The sequence below is a fragment of the Neolamprologus multifasciatus genome, chromosome 7 (genome assembly GCF_963576455.1).
Source record: "Neolamprologus multifasciatus chromosome 7, fNeoMul1.2, whole genome shotgun sequence".
Classification (NCBI taxonomy): domain Eukaryota; kingdom Metazoa; phylum Chordata; class Actinopteri; order Cichliformes; family Cichlidae; genus Neolamprologus; species Neolamprologus multifasciatus.
Window position 1 is genome coordinate 1,189,115 of NC_140445.1, and position 19,033 is coordinate 1,208,147.

Below are 19,033 nucleotides of genomic sequence, written 5' to 3' on the forward strand. Positions count from 1 at the left end.
CCCAGCAGGCAGCGGGATCCCACTGCACGCTGCCTCACGTTAGGATGAGCAGTCCTGTCACACCTGAGGATCTGACTCACCTGTCACAGCTGGTAAGGCTGAAGGAGCCTGTTAGTCAGGATAGCAGTGGAGTTACACAACAGTGTTTCACAGTGTGTGTGTGTGTGTGTGTGTGTGTGTGTTCGCAGAACCACAGTAACAGCGTGAACATGGAGGTGCGGTGCCAACTGAACCTCCCGCCCTCCCGCGAGGTGAAGGTGACGCTCACAGGAAGCCTTCAGCTCGCTGCTCTGCTCGCCGTGAGTTCCTCTCGTCTGCCGTTTTCATAAAGCGAGACCAAGCTCAGGAAACAGGAAGTCCATCAAATTCCCGACTAACCAGAAACAGGCTCAGTTTAGTGAAACTCAGATTAGCCGTAGGAGAAACCACAGGTGGCGCTCACTTCCTGTTTAACTCTTTCAGGTGAAGTTCAGGTCTCTGGAGCTGCTGACCGCCGCCTCCATCCAGCTGGAAGCGTCTAGTCCCGCTTTCCTCCAGGAGGACCGACCTGTCAGACAGGTGAGACCAGCATCGCTCTCCCATTGGAGGACAGAGGTCACTCTGGGATAAACAGGTTTAAACTCTTTGTGACTGAACCGAGTGGCCTTCTATCAGCTGACCTCAACGTTTAATCAGCTGATCATCAGCGCTTCACCGACACAGAGCTGTGCTGCCACCTGCTGTTAGGAACTATTACACCCTTTTGCTTCACATTAAAAACACATTTCTGCAAAAATATTTAACAATTAATGAACCACGTGGAGTACGGAGGACCAAAGGTGCCAAAATGCAACGAATAAAATATAATTATTAATTGTATATCGTTATTATTGTAATAATTAATTGGTTCCTCTATTTACGTCCTGTGTAATTTAATTTCCTATTTTTATTAATTTGGCGATTTTACATTTATTTATTTCTGCATATTTTTTCAAATGTATTTTCTTTATTGTATCTTGTTTCATTTTTGCATTTCTTCAAACATTTCTTTGTCCTTTGTTACACATGAAGCAACGATCGTGTCTCTGAGTGAGTTTACATTTAAAAATGGTGGAAAAGGGAAGAAAACCTCAGAAACACCCGAACTCTTCATTTTCAGTCATTATTTAATTTTGACTCCATATTTCTTTGTTAAATTATCCTCTAATATACGTCATTAACCCTTTAAAGCCGGTCAGAGCAGCACGCTCTGTTTTGCGTAACTACTTTTAAATCCCGGTAGCTCTGCAACCACGTGAGCTAGCGCAATAATTTTTTTGCATATGAAACCGGAGGAGTTGTACTTACATCTTATGCCATCAGCTTGTCCTCGGTCACAGTTTCCTTCCACATATAACTTTGCAAAAACTGCATAAAAAGCACTTGCAGCAACAAAACATAATATTCCAGAAACACGCTTTGCCGATCCGATCAGCTAATTGTAACACTTCCTACTTTGGAATAGACGTCAGCGTGAGCTATTGCATGTCCTCCATGACCTGCCCGAAACCAGAAGTGACGTCATTTTGTGGAAATGTAGTTTTTTACCATCAGGGCCTCATGAGCCTATACTGGTGTTTTTAAAAGTTATGTTTGACTTTATGACTTTCTGTGTGGTTTCTGGGATGCTTAGGACTCATATTGCACTGCTGGAAATAGTTTATTTTGATGCAGATGCTGCTTTTTTGCAAATTTGCATTATAATATTTATTTTCGTTTTTCCTGCAGTGTATAAAAATTGGTGTATTTCAAAAATAAAACTATGAAGACACTCAAAATAAATTTCCTGTGGTGGGAAACTATTTTGTGCAACTTTTTTGTATTTACAGTTTTGAGGGATAAGCCTCTTAAATTTCTCTAACTAGAAATATATGTTAAAAAAACAAAAACGATTTTCAATTTTTTTGTAGTTTATTGCACTTTTTTGCAATTTATGTAATTACTATGCACTTAATGCAGACATATTATTAAAATCTGGGCTGTAATGGTTGTATTGATGTATAGCAACTTGAAATGGCTCAAAATGGCTCCAAAAATGGCTCCACAGCATGTAAACATATAATATAAGCTCTGGTGGACTTGGTTCTATGGTAGGTCTTAAAGGGTTAAGGACTTTATTAGACCGCCTGACATGAACACTGGTTTCACACACTCGGGTGTTTTGTGCTGTAACTGCAGATCATTCTGGACCTGAGGAAGGAGGAGGATCACTCCATCCCCATCTGGATCATAGTGGGAAGCTCACTGGGAGGTTTGCTGCTGCTGGCCTTACTGGTCCTCGCTCTGTGGAAGGTAAAAACACACACGGAGCCTCGAACATCACCAGAGTACGTCTCTGTCCGTCACAAACCACAAATCCTTGTTTTCTCTTCAGCTCGGCTTCTTTAACAGACGGAGGAGAAAGGAGGAAGAGGAGCAGCCTGTGGCCAATGGGAAGACAGCACAGGAGCTATAACGTGGCTGACATCACCGCCGCATCATTCCTCGCCGGCCTGCAAAGTCTTAAATTAATGTTCCCGATGAAATTGAACCTGAAAGACACTGAGAAAATCTGACGACCTCACATGGTCACCTGAACGCATCACGTGCCTCCACCCGTCACTCAGGGACTGCGACCCTCACCTTAAACCCGCCTCTTCGTCCACGCGACTTCCATTGATCCTCCCCACAGACTGTATATAAAAGACGGAGTCAGCATTAGAAATATCGAAGGTTGAGGATTCTTCAGCGTCGCCGACGTCGGCCGTTCACGTGAGAACTTCACAGGTGTGACGGAGGCGTCGTGATAGACGAGAGCGATGGAGTAAATATTTAAACGGAGGCTGACGGGGCAGAAAGAAAACTACCTAACATTCGTCTGATTTCATCTTCTTAAATTGTAAATAGATCCTATTAATTCTTCTATATTGTAGCTGATGCACTTTTGTTTAAAAGTCAAACTTGAACTTGTGTAAATATTCACACGTATGACGAATGAGGACCGAGGCATTACCGTGGAAGCGGTTTCCGTGGAAGCGGTTTCCGCTCTGCCTGTTAATGTCAGAATAAAGATGAGAAATATAAACGTCGTGTCCTGTTCGCTCACGTTTACCTTTGTCTGAAATTTGGACTCTTTGATAACCTGAAATGTTAAATAATCCAAAATCTGATTCAACATTTTCTTTGAATTTTCTGGATAAATCTCAAAAGTTTGAGTAATTATTTTAAGTTTGAATCAGAGATCCTGAAGTTCTTTCCGAGTCTGTTTGTTAAACCATCCATCATGTTCTTGTCACTTTCAGATAAACTGAAATTCTAAATTCAGAATCTCAAATTTCGACTTATTTAGACGAAAATTGAAATTTTGAGACTTTTTAAACTCAAACGTTAAAAAGTAACAGCCTTTACAGGGACGTGTAACTTGACCAGACACATTTATGACAGTTATTATTATTTTTTAACCAAGCTCAGTTTTTCAGATCTGACCAATCAGATCGCTGCATTTTCTTACTCGCAGCTCAAACGCACAACGCTACTGAATATAAAACTAGTAAAACAGTCACGTGTGACGCCCGACACACCGCTGCCTCCCCTCCAGGTCGTCTGCATCCTCAGGTGTGGTCCCGCCTCTCTGAGCTCGACTGAGTCCTGAAACATGGACCAAAGCTTCGACTCCAGGATCAGTTTTTTATTCAATGTTTTCACAAAACACATCTGGAGGTTCTGATGCTTGAAATTTGGGATTTCGTGTGACGCAGAAATAAGGCGTTTATTTATTTATAATTAAGTTCTGACTTAAACATTTAGAAATCTTATAAAGAAGCAGCTTGAAAGTTTGAGACACCCGACGTTTGAATGATTACAGAATCGTTTCAAATAACTTTTTCAGAAATTTGGACTTAATAATAATAATAATGATGGATTGCATTTATAGAGCTTTACAATACCACTATTCATTCACTCTCACATTCACACACTGGTGGAGGCAGCTACATTGTAGCCACAGCTGCCCTGACTGACAGAGGCGAGGCTGCCATATTGCGCCATCTCTGGCCCCAGTGGCAGAAATAAGGCGGCCATCGCAGACGCGAGGCTCCTCCTCAGACAGGCTGAAGAGCTCGGAGTTCAGCCGCTCCTCCTCCTCGCGTTGAGGTGGTTGCTGGGAACCCCGCAGTCCTGAACCCGGACACTTTACTCATCTGAACTTTGTTAGTTTTTTTTCTCAAACTATTTCAAAGATGGAAATGAACAACAGGACACAGCAGCTGAGCTCAGACAGAAGACTTTAATTTAACAGCATTCACCCCGCAGGAAGTACCCATCAGCTGACATCTGAGCATCTTTGGCTTCATCTCAGCCACAGAAACCTGCGTTTAATGAAAAAAAGGTCCCACCAGGACACAAACACTCCTGCAATGATACAGTTTTAAAAAATTAAAATGAGTTAAACAGAACGAGCTGTGTGGACGGCTCAGACTAATGCCCTGTGAGCACACGGCTAATAAAAGCTGGAGTTTTATTAGGAGAGCGAACACTCTCCAACACCTGATTACAGGATGCCAAACGGTGGACCGAGAAGAGCCTCGAGAAAGTTTCCACCATGATCGGCTTGTTAAACCTGATGTTTAACCGTCAATTGAGGTGCGAGCGCTCCCAGAGTAAAACAACCCGAACGCTTGGCCGTCCTCCCAACTGTTACAATAACGTCTGATGTTAAACACAGCAGGAAACTTTTCTAAATCTCACACCCACCTCAGGTCTACATCTGAACATCGAATTATTGCAATAAACATGCGAGCAGGTGAGATTTGGCACCTGTGTGGAGAATAAGAGCGGGCCTCTGCTGGAACGTCCACAGCTTCGCTCTCAAACGTCTCGCCTGGCTGCAAATCCTCACTTTGGACCAAACGGGCCTCAGCGAGCATCTGAAGCTCAGCGAGCTGAGCACGAATGTTAACGAACGCGACGTTTGGGTTAAAGGTGTTAAAGTGACGGCAGCTTCAGTACGGGATGTGAGAAGAGTCGGATAAATAAAACGCCGCGGCGTCGATATTCAACATCCAGCAGGGATGCAAAAAACGCCCGCAGAGCATTGATCGAAACCGTCATCCTCTAACGTCCCTCCTGGAGGATCCTGCTAACCGCTAAACGATAGCACCGAGTAAGATCACCATTTATTTCTCAACTATTCACTTTAACGACGCTCGTATTAAAACTTAAACCCAGAAACGGCGGATCAGACTGGACGCGAGTCAGGATTATCCGGACGTTTTCCTTAAAGGCACTGCTGATCCCGCTGAGGTGACGCCTACGGTGCAGAAATCTGAAACCTGCACTCAAACTGATTCTTTTCCTCGTTTGGTTTCAGATCAAGTTTTAAAATCTTTGATTCTTGCAGCGTGGCGTTCACCAACACGGGAGGCTTTCAACAAACGCCAAAACATTACAGTAAACGCCACGGGCGATTCTGCAGATCCACAACGCCTCGGTTAATTTTCAAGTCTGCGAGTGTGCAAGGGTGACGCAGATATGGTCATTAACGCCCAGGCGACGCCGCATCAGCTCCCCACGTGTCAGTCAGAAGGCCGCCCCCGAAACGCTTGCAGCTTCCCAAGAGTCAGCGTGGAGAAACATCCATCACGGCGAGTTCGAGATGTGCTCGTGATCTAAACCGACTGACGAGGCTTTTGTTGGCTCACTTTTCACATCCTGTCAAAAGTTAGAATAAAATAAAACGTAGATTAATGTCACGTTATGGCATCAAAACGTCTCTCCTGCTGATTCCAACACAGCCGGAGAGACGTCGATTTGAACACTTCAACTGAATCTGGGCTTCAAGACTCTCAGCTTGACCCTCAGAGGCTTTTTGGCACTTATCCTTTAACTAAAAAACTTTATTGGGACATAAAATCTGCATTCAGACAAATCTGATGAAACTCCGAGTGAAGGTCGACTGTTTTCTTTCTATCCCTCGATTTCAACACCAAACTTTATTTTTTTTATGCTGTTTCTTTCTTAGAGTTTCTCAGAGAGAAAGTCAGAGCAGCTCGTTTGCAGTTATTTTATCAGAAATCTCATAAACAAAACTCGACACAGCTGATGAGAAAGACGCCGAACGCCCAAATAAATACCCACAACTATAAATAAAAGGGCGAGGAAGGATTCAGAGCAGGAGTGTCCGCACAGTTTCTTTAGAGGCAGAAGAAAGTTTAACTCAAATGTGATGAAGCGTTTGGATTGCCGCCACAGCCAGGAACACCCGATAAAAACTTCTCTCCAATTAAAAAATAATCCTCTGCGTGGCGGCTGATTGGTGGTTGAGCTCGGTCGTCTGGCGTCTCTTCAGGCACTCGTCCTTCGGTCCGATCATTTCTTCTTACACAATCGCGGCGTACGCGGCAGCTTCCTGGCAGAGAGGTAAGGCAAAACAGGAAGCTGCCCGGCGCCGCCAAAAAGAAAAAAAGATTTTTTTAATATAAAAACGTCGACCTCAGCACCGCGTGAACTGTTAGAAAAACGTTTTTAAAAACCGGCGTCAGTGGAACTCCACGAACTCCTCGAGCGTTTTGGGGATCTGGTTGCGATACGTGATCTGGTGCTGCCGGACGGCGCGCGCCGCCAGGCACTTGAGGCTCATCTTCATCTGCGTCTTCAGCAGGATCTCGGACACGCCCGTCGTGCTCTTGTCCAGCGGCGTCTTGTTCTGCTTGTTGGTCATATCCGTGTGCGCGCCGGCCTCCACTAGGTTGATGATGATGGCGTGCAGCGTGAGGAAGTCGCTGATGGGCCGGTTGTACTGGACGATGACGTGCAGCGGCGTGTTGCCCTCGTTGTCGATGGCGTTGACCTGCGCGCCGCAGTCGATCAGCAGCTTGGTGACCTGCGCGTTGGGGAAGCTGCACACGTCGTTGGTGTGGAAGTCGTCCACCGGCGTGGTGGAGCTGATGGCGAGGTGGAGCAGCGAGGAGCCCTCGCGCGACCGCGGATCTAGCTGGATCAGGTCGTAGATGTGCTTGTTGATGGCGGCGCGCTCCGCGTCGCCGCAGGTGGTTTTAGTGGAGATGCACGCCAGGTACAGGAAGGTGAAGACGTTGGACTCGTAGTTCTCCATGGCCTGCGGCAGCTCGGATTCGGCGGCGGCCTCCACGCGCACCATGCTGCGCTGGATCTCCAGAACGCTGCAACGCAGCACCTGCTCGACGGCGGCGGCCGACACGTGCTCCTTCAGGTGGACCATCTGCGAGAACACCTGGGCGAAGCGCAGCAGGTCCTTGTGCGTGTTGCGGTTTCCTCTCTGCCGCAGGCGGAGGGCGTGCAGCCACAGCTTGATGCACTGTTCAAACTCCATGTTGTCGGCGTAGACGGCGCCGCGGTAGATTATCGGATGCGACACGTCGATATTGTCCGAGCCCAGGATGCGCTCTCGGATCATCAGTCCCTCCATGTGCAGGGCGTCGCGGTCCACCCTGATGGCCTCCAGGTCCTGCAGCATTTGACACTCGCGGCGCCCTCCGTACGCCTCGACGGCGGGGAACAGCTCCTTGGTGATGAGGTTGTCCGGATCGCGGTAGCGCTCCATCATGGCCGCGTGGAGGTAGTGGTACGTCCTCTGTATGTCGTAGTTCTCCCTGTCGTTGGCGAACGAGGCGCCCAGCAGCTCCAGGGCCTCGATGCGGCTGTGAGGGTCGCAGTCGGCGTGCGCCAGCAGCAGCTCCACCACGTCAGCCTTGCAGCTCTCCGCCGCCACTTTCAGCGGCGTCATGCCGTGCCCGTTCACCACCATGGACGCCTGGCATTGCGTCAGCTCTTTGACGATGTCCAGATGTCCCGCCTCAGCCGCAAAGTGCAGCGCGGTGGCGCCGCAGTGGGCCTTGGCGTTGGGGTCCGCCCCCTTCTCCAACAGGAACCTCACCACCTCCGTGTGGCCTTTGTAGGCGGCAATCATCAGACAGGTGTTGTTGAACTTGTTGGTGATGCTGATGTCGGCGTCGTGCTCCACCAGGTAGCGAACGATGTCCAGACGCCCGTCGAAGCAGGCGGCTCGCAGGGGGGTGGAGTTTGTGATGGTGGTGTGGTTGACGTTGGCGTGGTGACTCACCAGAAGACGCACCACCTCGAAGTGTCCGGCGCCGGCTGCACACCACAGCGCCGTGGCACCGTCGATGACGTAGCTGCAGGCCAGAGACAACAAACGTTAACGTGTCGTCATCCTGGTTAAATGGTCACGATTTAAACAACAACGATAGAAACGACAAGAACAATAGAAACAGATTCAACTGTTGGTTCAATTGTAGTTTTCAGGATTTCTGTCCTTCACCCAGTCAGTGTTTTCTAAATAAAAGCTGTTTACGTAGAGCAGGTGTCCGTTTACTAAAACTCATGAAAACAGAACAATCTCAAGCTCCTTTTGTCTGGTGTTATGAATCAAGCGCGCCCTCTTCCTTCACTGCAGAGCTCACAGCGGGACTGACTGTGACGGTGATGACTTTGAATACATCTGTCGACCTCCACGAGCTGTTTGAACCTCAGAGATAAAACGCCGCGGTCTTTGTGCCGCTCCACGCAGACTCTGAACCGTCACGTTTGGATAGCGGCAGCAGACCTGCGGCACGTCGACCCCTCAGGCTGCTCATCTGTTTCCTGACAAACTGCTCATTAAACGAGGAATCATTTAAAAAGCAAACACAAAGAGCCGCTGAATGAAGCTTTTGGTTTCAATGCTTTTAGAATGAAACAGAAACCTGATCTTTCCCCGTGATCCGGATTCTCTTATCACTTCAAAGGTGCTCTGATTATCTAATCGAGCCTTCAGCCTCATCGCAGCACTGAAGAACATTTAACAGCACGTTTACAGGAAGAACTCGCTGCAGGGAAACAGATCGCTTATATAACGGTAAACATACAGGACCTCATTTTTTAGTGTATTTGACAGAAACCAGATTATAGTATTCATATACGTCCTCTTGATGTGTTTGCATCAACTTAGATTTAATCCATTAAAATATACGGTATATATGGTTCGCAGTGTGTGGAAGTGGAATACAGTGGCCGAGATGGAAATCGTCTTTTCACCTGATCACATTTTATGTATGTGATCAGAGACGCACAGAGTACGACTTATACCCAAACACCACAAACCGCTCTGTCAGATCATACTATGACTTTTACACATGTACGCCTTCATCATCCTTCTCTCCTCCTCCTCCAACAACATAGATCCATTTCAGAGTTTCACTAATGCCGACTAACCGCAGCTAACAGCTGTAAAATGTAATAATTGTCCTTTTTAAACATCCTCATCTTATCATTTCTCCATCATCATGTCAGACTTTTTTCCATTTTAACCTCTGACCCTTTTTCCGGAAATGCACCAGTTTTGTTTCTGTTAACTTCTGTTAAGTTTATTCATTTCCCAAGATTAGTTTGATTGACACTTATTTAGAGCACTATATGAAAGATGCGGTAGACAGAAGCTGGTGCAGCAGGTTAGCAGGTGACGACCAGTCAAACTACTTTTTCTTTTAACAAATACTTTTTGCGTGACCTTTGTCCTGCCTGACTTCATCACACTGGTGATATCGGAGTAATAAACCTGGCTGTGGAGCGCAGGTAGCCTCGGGTGAGCTCGTACCCGTCAAACCGAACCGTGCCGGTCTGCTCGGTGTCCACCTTGTAGTGGTCCAGGAGGAGCCGGACCACCTTGTCGTGGCCGTTCCGCGCCGCGATGATCAGCGGGGTGGACCTCTGGCCGCTCAGGTGGGTCACGTAGCTCAGCAGGAACTGCGTCTCCCCTTCGGAGTGGTTCAGCAGCAGCGCGGCCAGGGTCAGGACTCGGCCCTCGCTGGCAGCCTTGTACACATACCCGGCCAGAGACTCCATGAGAGCCCGAGAGGAAGCCAGGAGCTCCGCGTTCTTCCAAACTGACAGCGTCCACTCCCCCGGAGCGACCCGCCTCCCATTAAAGAGTCCACACCGGCCCCGGGGGTGACATGAAACGGCTCTGTCCTACCTACAGCCCCGGAGGAAACGTTCAGAGGTCCCGGCTGGTTTGACTATAAGCACTGGACTCAGGGTGTGCGTCTCCGGGTGGCAGCAGAGCGAGTGGACCGGTTAGCTCCGACGGCTAACTGCTAACGTCAGCGAGCGGCTTCCAAAGCGTGTCTGAGGTCAAAGGTCGGATAAATGACACCTCCTGTTGTTGCTGAAAATAAAAACGACGTCCCGGAGCGTCAAACACTCAGAAACAAACAGCTGATTTCAGCGTTCACGGAAGTTTCCGCTTTAAAACACCTCCGACAGGAACGTTGTCCAGCAACTTCTGTTCCCGCCTCTTCTTCTGCTGCTCACCGCGAGAGGACCCGCACTGCAGCGCCACCGTCTGGTCCGGGTCAATTACTGCATCTGCTCATCAAAACAAAAACCGTCAGGATAATCACGAGATATCCATTTGAATTGGTTTAGTATAAAATAATGACTTTAACTTGAATTTTAAATTAAGATAAAAAATAATTATATAGATTTTTTTTGCCAGTAATTTCCCAAGCTTCAGATTATTTTGAAATCTTTCTAAATATTTCATATATTTGGCAGTTTGTTTTTTTAAATTGCCTATAATTTTTTGTTATTATTATTATTATTATTATTATTATTATTATTATTATTTTCACATTAAATTTAAAAAGAAAATATTCCAGTTTTTCTTTTGCTTATTTTTAGTTTTTGTGTCAAGTTGTGGTAAATTTGCAATTTTTATATTATTAATTTTTGATATGTTTCATTAATCAATTTCTTTCCTGTGAGCTTTCGATTGTTTTCTTATTAATTGCCATACAGTTTTTTCCCCTCTAACACTTATTAAAGTGTGAGTGTGGTGTTTTTCTTGAGAGGCCATCAATGTGTTATGTTCTGTACATTCCCTGATTTTACGCTGCATTTAAGGCAGATTCATTTTGAGATTGTTTGACTGCTTAAAAATGTAGTTGTGATTATGTGGTTTCAAAGTTCGGGTTTTTTACTTTCACTCAGCAGGTGAAAAGATGAGCTGTAGCTGTACTGTCCCAGTCAGCCTGATGTCACCTGACTTTGAGAAAGTAGTTCAAACTACAAAGTGCTGATTTTCAGCAGAGCAAGCTCAGTCTGAGCTCTGCTCAGTCAGATGCTGCAGGTTCTTTTTTTCCTTTTCAGTAAAATGAAAACATGTTTTTGAGGTTTTTATCTCTTTACACTGAACTCCAGGACCATAAGCTCTGAGATCAGCTCATCTAAACCAGATTAATCTAATAAAAACTGGGAGGGGGGTTTGTGCAGATTAATGCTAATCTGCTGACAGATTAACCTGCTGGATGGACTTCCTGTAGAAGCTCTGTGTTTGTGCTGGTGAAATCATTTGCTTTGATTTATTTCAGATGAAGAGAAACTGTTTCTGGAGCAGCGGTGCTCGCTGTGGGACTGTCCTCGGTGGGAATGAAAAGGACAATAACGCAGAGAATATGACTTTACAGACAGACACGAAGACGAGGAAGAGAGAGAACCCAGCTCTGCGTGCAGCAGCTTTCATGTGCAGGTTTGTGCAGTTTCTCATAATTCCCACCCATAATCAGTTATTCACCTTTAATCAATGTCACAGCTTTGGACCAATGATTAAAAGACATCTACAGTCGTCTCTACAGAAAAATCTAATTTATTTATTTACTAATTTATTCATTAATTGAAAACTTTAACCTCTAAACTGTGCCATCCATCCTTCCATCCATCTATTCGTCCTTGAGTCCTCCTCAGGGCACATAAAAGTATCCAGATTCAGCTCAGGGCCTCCTGTTAGTCCGACTTTCCTGAAAACACCTCATGATAAAGAAACGCTGCTGTAGTAAATGAAAGAAATATCTATCAGCACAACTCTAAAATGTGTAAGAAATAAACTACATTTTTAACTGTGCCTCATGATGAAACTAATAAACTTCTTCGATTGTGAAAAAACAGGAACTTTTGTTAGTTGATTTTCTGTTTCTGTGAAACTTATAAAAAATGTTTAAAACCAACACCTACGTCTGCTTTAACACATCCAGAGCTGTTCATTTGACCAGATTTGGGTCTTTGCTGGGCCACTTCTGGCCCCCAGACCTTTTGTTTGACACCCCTGGCCCAGAGAAAGGTGGCCCCTCCTCCCCAGTCCTGGCTCCAGGGTCAGGGCACTTGATTTCTTCTGTGTGGCCCTGTGGGCCCTCATCCAGGACCAGTTTACCTCAGGCTCCACATCCATAACTCCGCTCCTGAGATCAGTCCAGCGTCTGCGCACAGACGAGGGCTCTGTGAGAGCAGACAGGTCTGAATATTAATTTAACTTCAATGGAAGATAAGCTCTTTTTATTCATAGTCAGTATGAGCTCGTATAAGTCTGAGGGTCAGTGGCTTTATTCTGACAGAGTCCACTGCAGCCTCTCTGTGCTGTTGTTTCAGACCTGACGTCCGTAACCTGTGAAGGCTGGAGACATTGTTCACCTTTTGCAATCACCCGAGCTCCCATTTCCCCGTCTTCCTGTTTCAGCTGCTTCTATGTTTTTTCTGTGTTAACGGTGCGTTTACGTTCCTCCGTCTCTGTGTCCCGCAGCCGCTCGGCTGCTTCCACGCAGGTGGAGGCGCTTCTGCCGAGGCCTCGCTTCCACCTAGACCTCTGGCTCAGCTTCACCTTCCAGAACTGGATCCTGGATGTGGGCCGTCCCGTCGTCATGGTAACAAAACGATGACTAGCGCTTAATCTTGGGACTTTCTATTTTCACCCAGAGGGAGCCTGACAGGACATTCAGCGTCTGTTTTATTCTGCTGCTGAAACGTGATCGCTTTCAGTCGTCACTATACTTTCATTAAGACGCCACCTCACTCATCTGCATTGGAATAATTTTAATAATAATAATAATAATAATAATAATAATTATTATTATTATTATTATAATAATTATAATAATAATTATTATTATTATTATTATAATAATTATAATAATAATAATTATTATAATGATAATTATAATTATAATTATTATAATAATTATAATAATTGTAATTATAATAATTATTATTATTATAATAATTATAATAATAATTATTATAATGATAATTATAATAATAATAATAATAATTATTATTATTATTATAATGATAATTATAATAATAATTATTATTATTATTATAATGATAATTATAATAATAATTATTATTATTATAATTATTATTATAATAATTATAATAATAATTATAATTATTATTATTATTATTATAATTATTATTATAATAATTATAATAATAATAATAATAATTATTATTATAATAAAGCATTAGTGGAATAATGTTGGGAAAACCTAACCATGAAGTGTCTTGTTTTTGGCAGCTCGTCCTCCCTGCTGATTGGCTCCCTCTGCAGCATCCTGGGGTTGCGGACTATCTCCACTTCCTGTACAACGTCACGGCTCCGCTCATACTTCTCAAAGTAACTGTGATGCGCCTCAGGCTCTCCCACACGACCAACTCCTTTGGTGTTGATTTTCTGAGTTTTAATTGACCTCGCTCCGTCTCAGATGCTCGAACGCAGCCCCTGGATGCTCCCGGGCCTCGCCGTCCGCCTTGGCATCATCGCCGTTTCCATGGGAACCACCCTTCACTTGGCGGCAGACTCCATCACGAGACGCCTGCTGCTGATTGGTTACCAGCTGCACCTGCCTGTTAGAGAGAATCCAATAATGAGGAACCTCAAACCTTCGGCCCTGGTAGGTGAACGACTGATGCATCATCTGCTGTTTGAGAAATTAAACAAACAAATGAATAAAATTGTAAAGATTCGTGTTCATAAAGTTTTTGTGTTTTTCAGGTCGACTTCTTTGAGCTGCTGTTTTACTACGACGACACTGTCGGTCACATGATGTGGTAAGAAGAGAAAAAAGCTGTTGTGTTGTGTTGTTGTGTTAAGCAATGACGATGACTCCACATGCGGACAAAAATGTGTAATTATAATTAAGCACAAGCACAGAAAAATGTTGCAAAACAGACAAAAACAAATGCAGCTTTAAATTCAAAGGAAAAGCATTTTTAAACAGACGTAGAGTGTTTGACATTTATTCTTGTAACGAGGATCCTTTTCCTCCTTAGGTGCGTCCCTTTCTTCCTCGTCCTCGTGCTCTTCTTCAATGGTTGTTTCAGTCGCAGGGAGCAGGAGGAGAGGATGCCACCGTCAGCGTGGATGCTACTCGCTCCAAACGCTGCCTACTACTGGTCAGTCTGCTTTACTACAGCATCCTCTGCACATGCTCTGTCCGTGCTTAAAGTTTAGTCCCTGCAAATCTCTGAGGGAAGAACAAAACTTACTTTTAGGTTTCACTGATACTAATTTAGCTCATAAACAGCATGTGAAGGGCTGGAGGTGGGTTGCAAAGCGGCTTACAGATGTGCAGCAACGTTAATCTGGAGTTTAGAGAAAAAGAACAACTTGGAATAATAATCGCCAGTTTTGATGAAATGCGTCCGTCTGCCCAGTGAGAGCCAAGACATCAAAAACACATCATCGTCTTTTCATCAATATTCGTCATCATCAGGTGACGTCTTCAGTCTCAGCTGACTGCAGCTTTCAACCTTAGAAACAGGACATTTGCATGATGACGGAAACAGCCCACTGAAGGAACAACGGGCTGTGAGGTCACTTCCTTAATCAATAATACGCAAACTGTCTTGACCACTGATCAATGGCCAGCATTGTAAGATGGTGACAGATGTCCCCTTAGGCCCCTCCTCCATTCAGAGATGGTCTTTCCCTTTTCACGACTCCGCCCTCAAACCTGCGTTCCTCCCTGTCCAGGATGTTACATCCTCATCACTGAAGGCGTGGCCACTGGCCTGTAGGTGTGAATAGACCGCAGAGTCTGCAGGTACATGTTTCAACACCAAGAGGTCACCTGGATGAGTGACGGACCGTTTCTCCCACTGAAAACTGGACGTAGCGTCTTCAGTGGGCTTCCTGGGATTTCCTTACCTGGATGACTGAGCATCAAATAAGCTGTTATTCTCATCTCAGAGGAAAATGAACCACAGAGTTTTCTAATTAAACCCAAAGCTAACAGATGGAGTCACCAAGTGAAACCTGTGTTGGCTGAAAGTAGTAATTAAAACAATCCAGCAGCAGGTACATAAATCTGTATTCAGTCTGAGAGGTTTGTGTACAGCGTGAGAGTCAGACGTGCTGAGGCTCCTTCTCCACTTTACTTCAGGACATTTCCATATTTTTGAGACACTCTCGCTCACACAGGCAGGCAGAACAAAGTTAAATTCATTCTTAATTAAGAAAATCTAAAGAGCTCAGGGTCAGGTGGCTCCCAGCAGAAACCGAACAACGAACGGAGAAGCTTTGAAGTTACAGAGCAGGAAATATTCTCCCAGTATACAGTCACAGCGGCACATATATTTATACAGTTTAGACGCGTGGACGTGAAAAATATACAGAGTGAATTTTGACTAGTGAGTATAAAATAAAAGCATGTTTTTATTTTTAGTTTAAGACGCCATGTTTGCTTCTGAGCTGGACTGCAGCTAAGTGATAAAATAATATTATCATTTTTTAAATATTTGTTTTAATCACAGGTCACAGCTGAAGTCACAGATATAATCGTGGATATTTTGAGTTTTAATAAAGAAATAGTAAATATCAGTAATTAGAAGTTAAATCTTCATTATGTTGAATTTCTGACATTTGAAAGCTTTAATCTGCCGGCTGTCCTCCCACCAGGTAACAGCTGAACTCACCTGTAAATAGATCTGAAGAACAACCCGACCACCTGTGTGTGTGTGTGTGTGATCACCTCCAGCTGCTAGCAATAATTGATTAGCTGCTTCTCAGGTGTTGCTGACTTCCTGGTTTATGCAGTGAGGACAAAATTCAAGAAGCGAGTGAAGGTCGGCTCAGACCTTTAAATATCAAACGAGTGTTTTACTTTGTACTTCTGCTGGTTGCAGGTTTTAAACCTCTGCTCGTTCTCTGCTGTTGAATTAAAGCAACTTTTTCAGTTCACTGCTTCAACATAAACGCATCAAACAGGTGAATGTTTCCACACACAAACCTAAAATTCATCATTTTTCTGACACAAACAGTGAAAGCCAGTCTGCCTCAGACCTCTGAGCCTGTGTGACAAAGTGCGTTCTGCAGCTGGAGAGCAAAAGGTTGCTGGCGGATGCAGGAAGTTTCAAACGATTGTGATTCACTGAAACTACGGTGACCAACCGTCCTCTTCTTTTGCACTTGTTGACGTGTAAAAGCCTACATGACCTTTTTTATGTCATTAACCGTACAGAGAAAGCATAGTTTAAATATGTTAAAGTTTTCTTTAAGCAAACAGTGTTATTAAAGTTCTTCATGACTGCTCCAAGTGTCCTATTTTTGAAAATCAAAAGACGGTCACCCTGAAACACTCACGGTGGAAAACTGCCCGATGTGCACTTATGTCGCACTCCGGTCAGTTAGAATTACTACGGAGTCTCGCAGGGGACATGGGAGGAAAAAAAAATTTAGACGAACTTTTGTGAGATCTCGCAAAAGTTTTAGCCGCATTCTTCGAAGGCCGCCAGCTCGAAGCCGACCGGGAGGTCGAGGCACGATGTGCCGGGAAAGCGGTGTTCCTCCCGGCTGTAGTAGGTCTCGACCTCCCGTTAGCTTCGAGCTAGTGGGTGTCAGCTCTCCGAAAACGTCGGAACCGAGCAGGTATCTGACGTTTACACAACTACATTCACGCCTCAAAATATCTTAAAAGTTTATTTTGTGACCCAGAAAGAGTAACATTACAACTAAGTAGCTGCCGCCATTGTTGGAATTCAACTTTTGCGAGATCCCGAGTTTGTTTTGCGAGATCTCGCAAAAGTCCGTCTTAATTTTTTTCTCTCCCATGTCCCCTGCGGGGCTCCGTAAATTACTCTGAAACTGAGTGGAAACCACATTTTTAACATGACAGGAAGTTTCCTCACACTCAGCTGGCTCCTCCCCTGCAATGACCCCTGATCCTTGGTCTGCTTACACCAGTGGACGTTTGCAGGGCGATTTCACCCACCGGCCACCTGATGGAGCCACTGAGCTGATTGGTTATGCTTCTCTTTGTCCCTGGCGACAGGTATTTAATCACAGAAGGACAGACCTTCATCCTCTTCACCTTCACCTTCTTCGCCATGACCACTACAGTGATGCATCAGAGGAGGCGGGGCTTGTTTCTCAACAGTGACGGGCGTTTCATGTTCTACAGGTAAAAAAGAAAAGTTTAATGAGCAAACTGGGAAACATAAATAATTCTTTTCAGGTTTTTAGTCGACCAACATTAAAGGTTAAAGGTTAAGTTGGTACACTGACTCATTCAGACTCTCAGGATCAATAATAGTTAAAACAACATCAGCAGCTGTCCTCCACCCTTTTCTCCTCCATCAGTGGGCCCAAAGCTCCGCTCACACAGGCGGCGACTGTTTGGTGACACGCTGGGGAAAAACGAGCATTTCCCAGCTGCTTGTTGACGTCCTTTGTTTGACTCTGTGCTGACAGTTTCTCTGCAGCTCTGATCCTGGTGGCGATCTGGGTGGCCTGTCTGTGGAACGACAGCATCCTGAGGACGAAAGTCCCCGGACTGATCTACATCCCACGGCCCTGCACCGTCTACACGCTCCACCTCCACCAGATGAGCCACATGTGACGGAGCGACTCGTTCAACAACCGCATCCTCCCGCCGTGTTACTGCACCGCTAATCCGACAAAACGTCTGAGGAACCAGAAGCTGCGGTTAGAAGGAGAAGACTGAGGATGTGTCGCAGAATCACAGGAACGCCATGATGAAAGTGTTCATGGTTTTCACTGGTTATTAGAAACACAGCATCCACACTTTCCCACCTGTTTATTACTGAAAGCAGCTCACAAACCATCAAACATATTCATCCTCCTCAGCTCACGCTCAGAAATGATTTTCCCTCAGAAACATGAAAAATGCAGCTGAAATATATAAAATCAAATGTTTATTTGTTTAAATATGTGTGTGTATATATATGTGGATAAAACTGAACCAAGTAAATGTGTCTGAACACCCAAAGTCTCAGTTCTCAGATCTTTTAATTTAACCTTCTTTTTAATTTAATTTGGAGGAGTTGTGCCTCAAAAACATCCTCAAAATGTATTAAATTCAGCAGCGTGCTCTGATACAACCTCAGTTCATGTAGAGAGGCTTCAGGCTCAGAGTATGGTTTATACGAGCGCGATAAGAGCGCCGATAAAGACGAAGAACAACATCACAGTGATGAGTTATTTCTTATTAAATCATATTTCTCATTCAGTTCAGTTTTATTTATACAAATCACAACAACAGTCTCCTCAAGGAGCTTTATACTGTAAGGTCGACCCTACAATAATACATACAGAGAAAACCCAACAATCATATGACCCCCTATGAGCAGCACTTTGGCGACAGTGGGAAGGAAAAACTCCCTTTTAACAGGAAGAAACCTCCAGCAGAACCAGGCTCAGGGAGGGGCGGGGCCATCTGCTGTGATTGGTTGGGGTGAGAGAAGGAAGACAGGATAAAGACATGCTGTGGAAGAGAGACAGAGATTAATAACAGATATGATTCAATACAGAGAGGTCTGTTAACACATAGTGAGTGAGAAAGGTGACTGGAAAGGAAAAACTCAATGCATCATGGGAATCCCCCGGCAGCCTACGTCTATTGCAGCATAACTAAGGGAGGATTCAGGGTCACCTGGTCCAGCCCTAACTATATGCTTTAGCAAAAAGGAAAGTTTGAAGCCTAATCTTAAAAGTAGAGATAGTGTCTGTCTCCTGAATCCAAACTGGAAGCTGGTTCCACAGAAGAGGGGCCTGAAAACTGAAGGCTCTGCCTCCCATTCTACTTTTAAATACTCTAGGAACAACAAGTAGGCCTGCAGAGCGAGAGCGAAGTGCTCTAATAGGGTGATATGGTACTACAAGGTCATTAAGATAAGATGGGGCCTGATTATTTAAGACCTTGTATGTGAGATT

At 44.8% G+C, this 19,033-nt stretch overlaps 3 protein-coding genes and 1 long non-coding RNA gene across 4 annotated transcripts in view; 2 read left to right on the plus strand and 2 right to left on the minus strand.

The window, feature by feature from the left end:
- The window catches only part of itga11b (integrin, alpha 11b), a 39,792-nt gene extending 36,127 nt beyond the window's left edge, over positions 1-3,665 (plus strand). The window contains exons 26-30 of the mRNA XM_085167333.1: positions 9-92; positions 189-299; positions 463-558; positions 2,197-2,310; positions 2,393-3,665. Of these exons, the coding sequence (XP_085023459.1) occupies positions 9-92; positions 189-299; positions 463-558; positions 2,197-2,310; positions 2,393-2,473 (486 nt within the window). The 3' untranslated portion in view covers positions 2,474-3,665. The remainder of the gene's footprint in view (positions 1-8; positions 93-188; positions 300-462; positions 559-2,196; positions 2,311-2,392) is intronic.
- Positions 3,666-4,263: 598 nt separating this feature from the next.
- fem1b (fem-1 homolog b) lies at positions 4,264-10,368 on the minus strand. Its single transcript, XM_085167335.1, has 2 exons — positions 9,629-10,368; positions 4,264-8,168 (listed from the first exon to the last, which is right to left on the minus strand). Exons 1-2 carry the CDS (start codon positions 9,874-9,876, stop codon positions 6,533-6,535), a joined length of 1,884 nt encoding a protein of 627 aa, XP_085023461.1. The 5' UTR covers positions 9,877-10,368; the 3' UTR covers positions 4,264-6,532.
- Positions 10,369-11,021: 653 nt separating this feature from the next.
- On the plus strand, positions 11,022-19,026 carry cln6b (CLN6 transmembrane ER protein b). The gene is made up of 8 exons (XM_085167974.1): positions 11,022-11,560; positions 12,605-12,725; positions 13,379-13,477; positions 13,566-13,754; positions 13,856-13,911; positions 14,134-14,256; positions 17,133-17,261; positions 17,552-19,026. Exons 1-8 carry the CDS (start codon positions 11,403-11,405, stop codon positions 17,697-17,699), a joined length of 1,023 nt encoding a protein of 340 aa, XP_085024100.1. The 5' UTR covers positions 11,022-11,402; the 3' UTR covers positions 17,700-19,026.
- Positions 14,251-19,033, minus strand: part of LOC146513398 (uncharacterized) — a 225,019-nt gene continuing 220,236 nt past the window's right edge. Inside the window, exon 3 of the long non-coding RNA XR_014875284.1 lies at positions 14,251-16,843. This is a non-coding gene — a long non-coding RNA (uncharacterized LOC146513398). The remainder of the gene's footprint in view (positions 16,844-19,033) is intronic.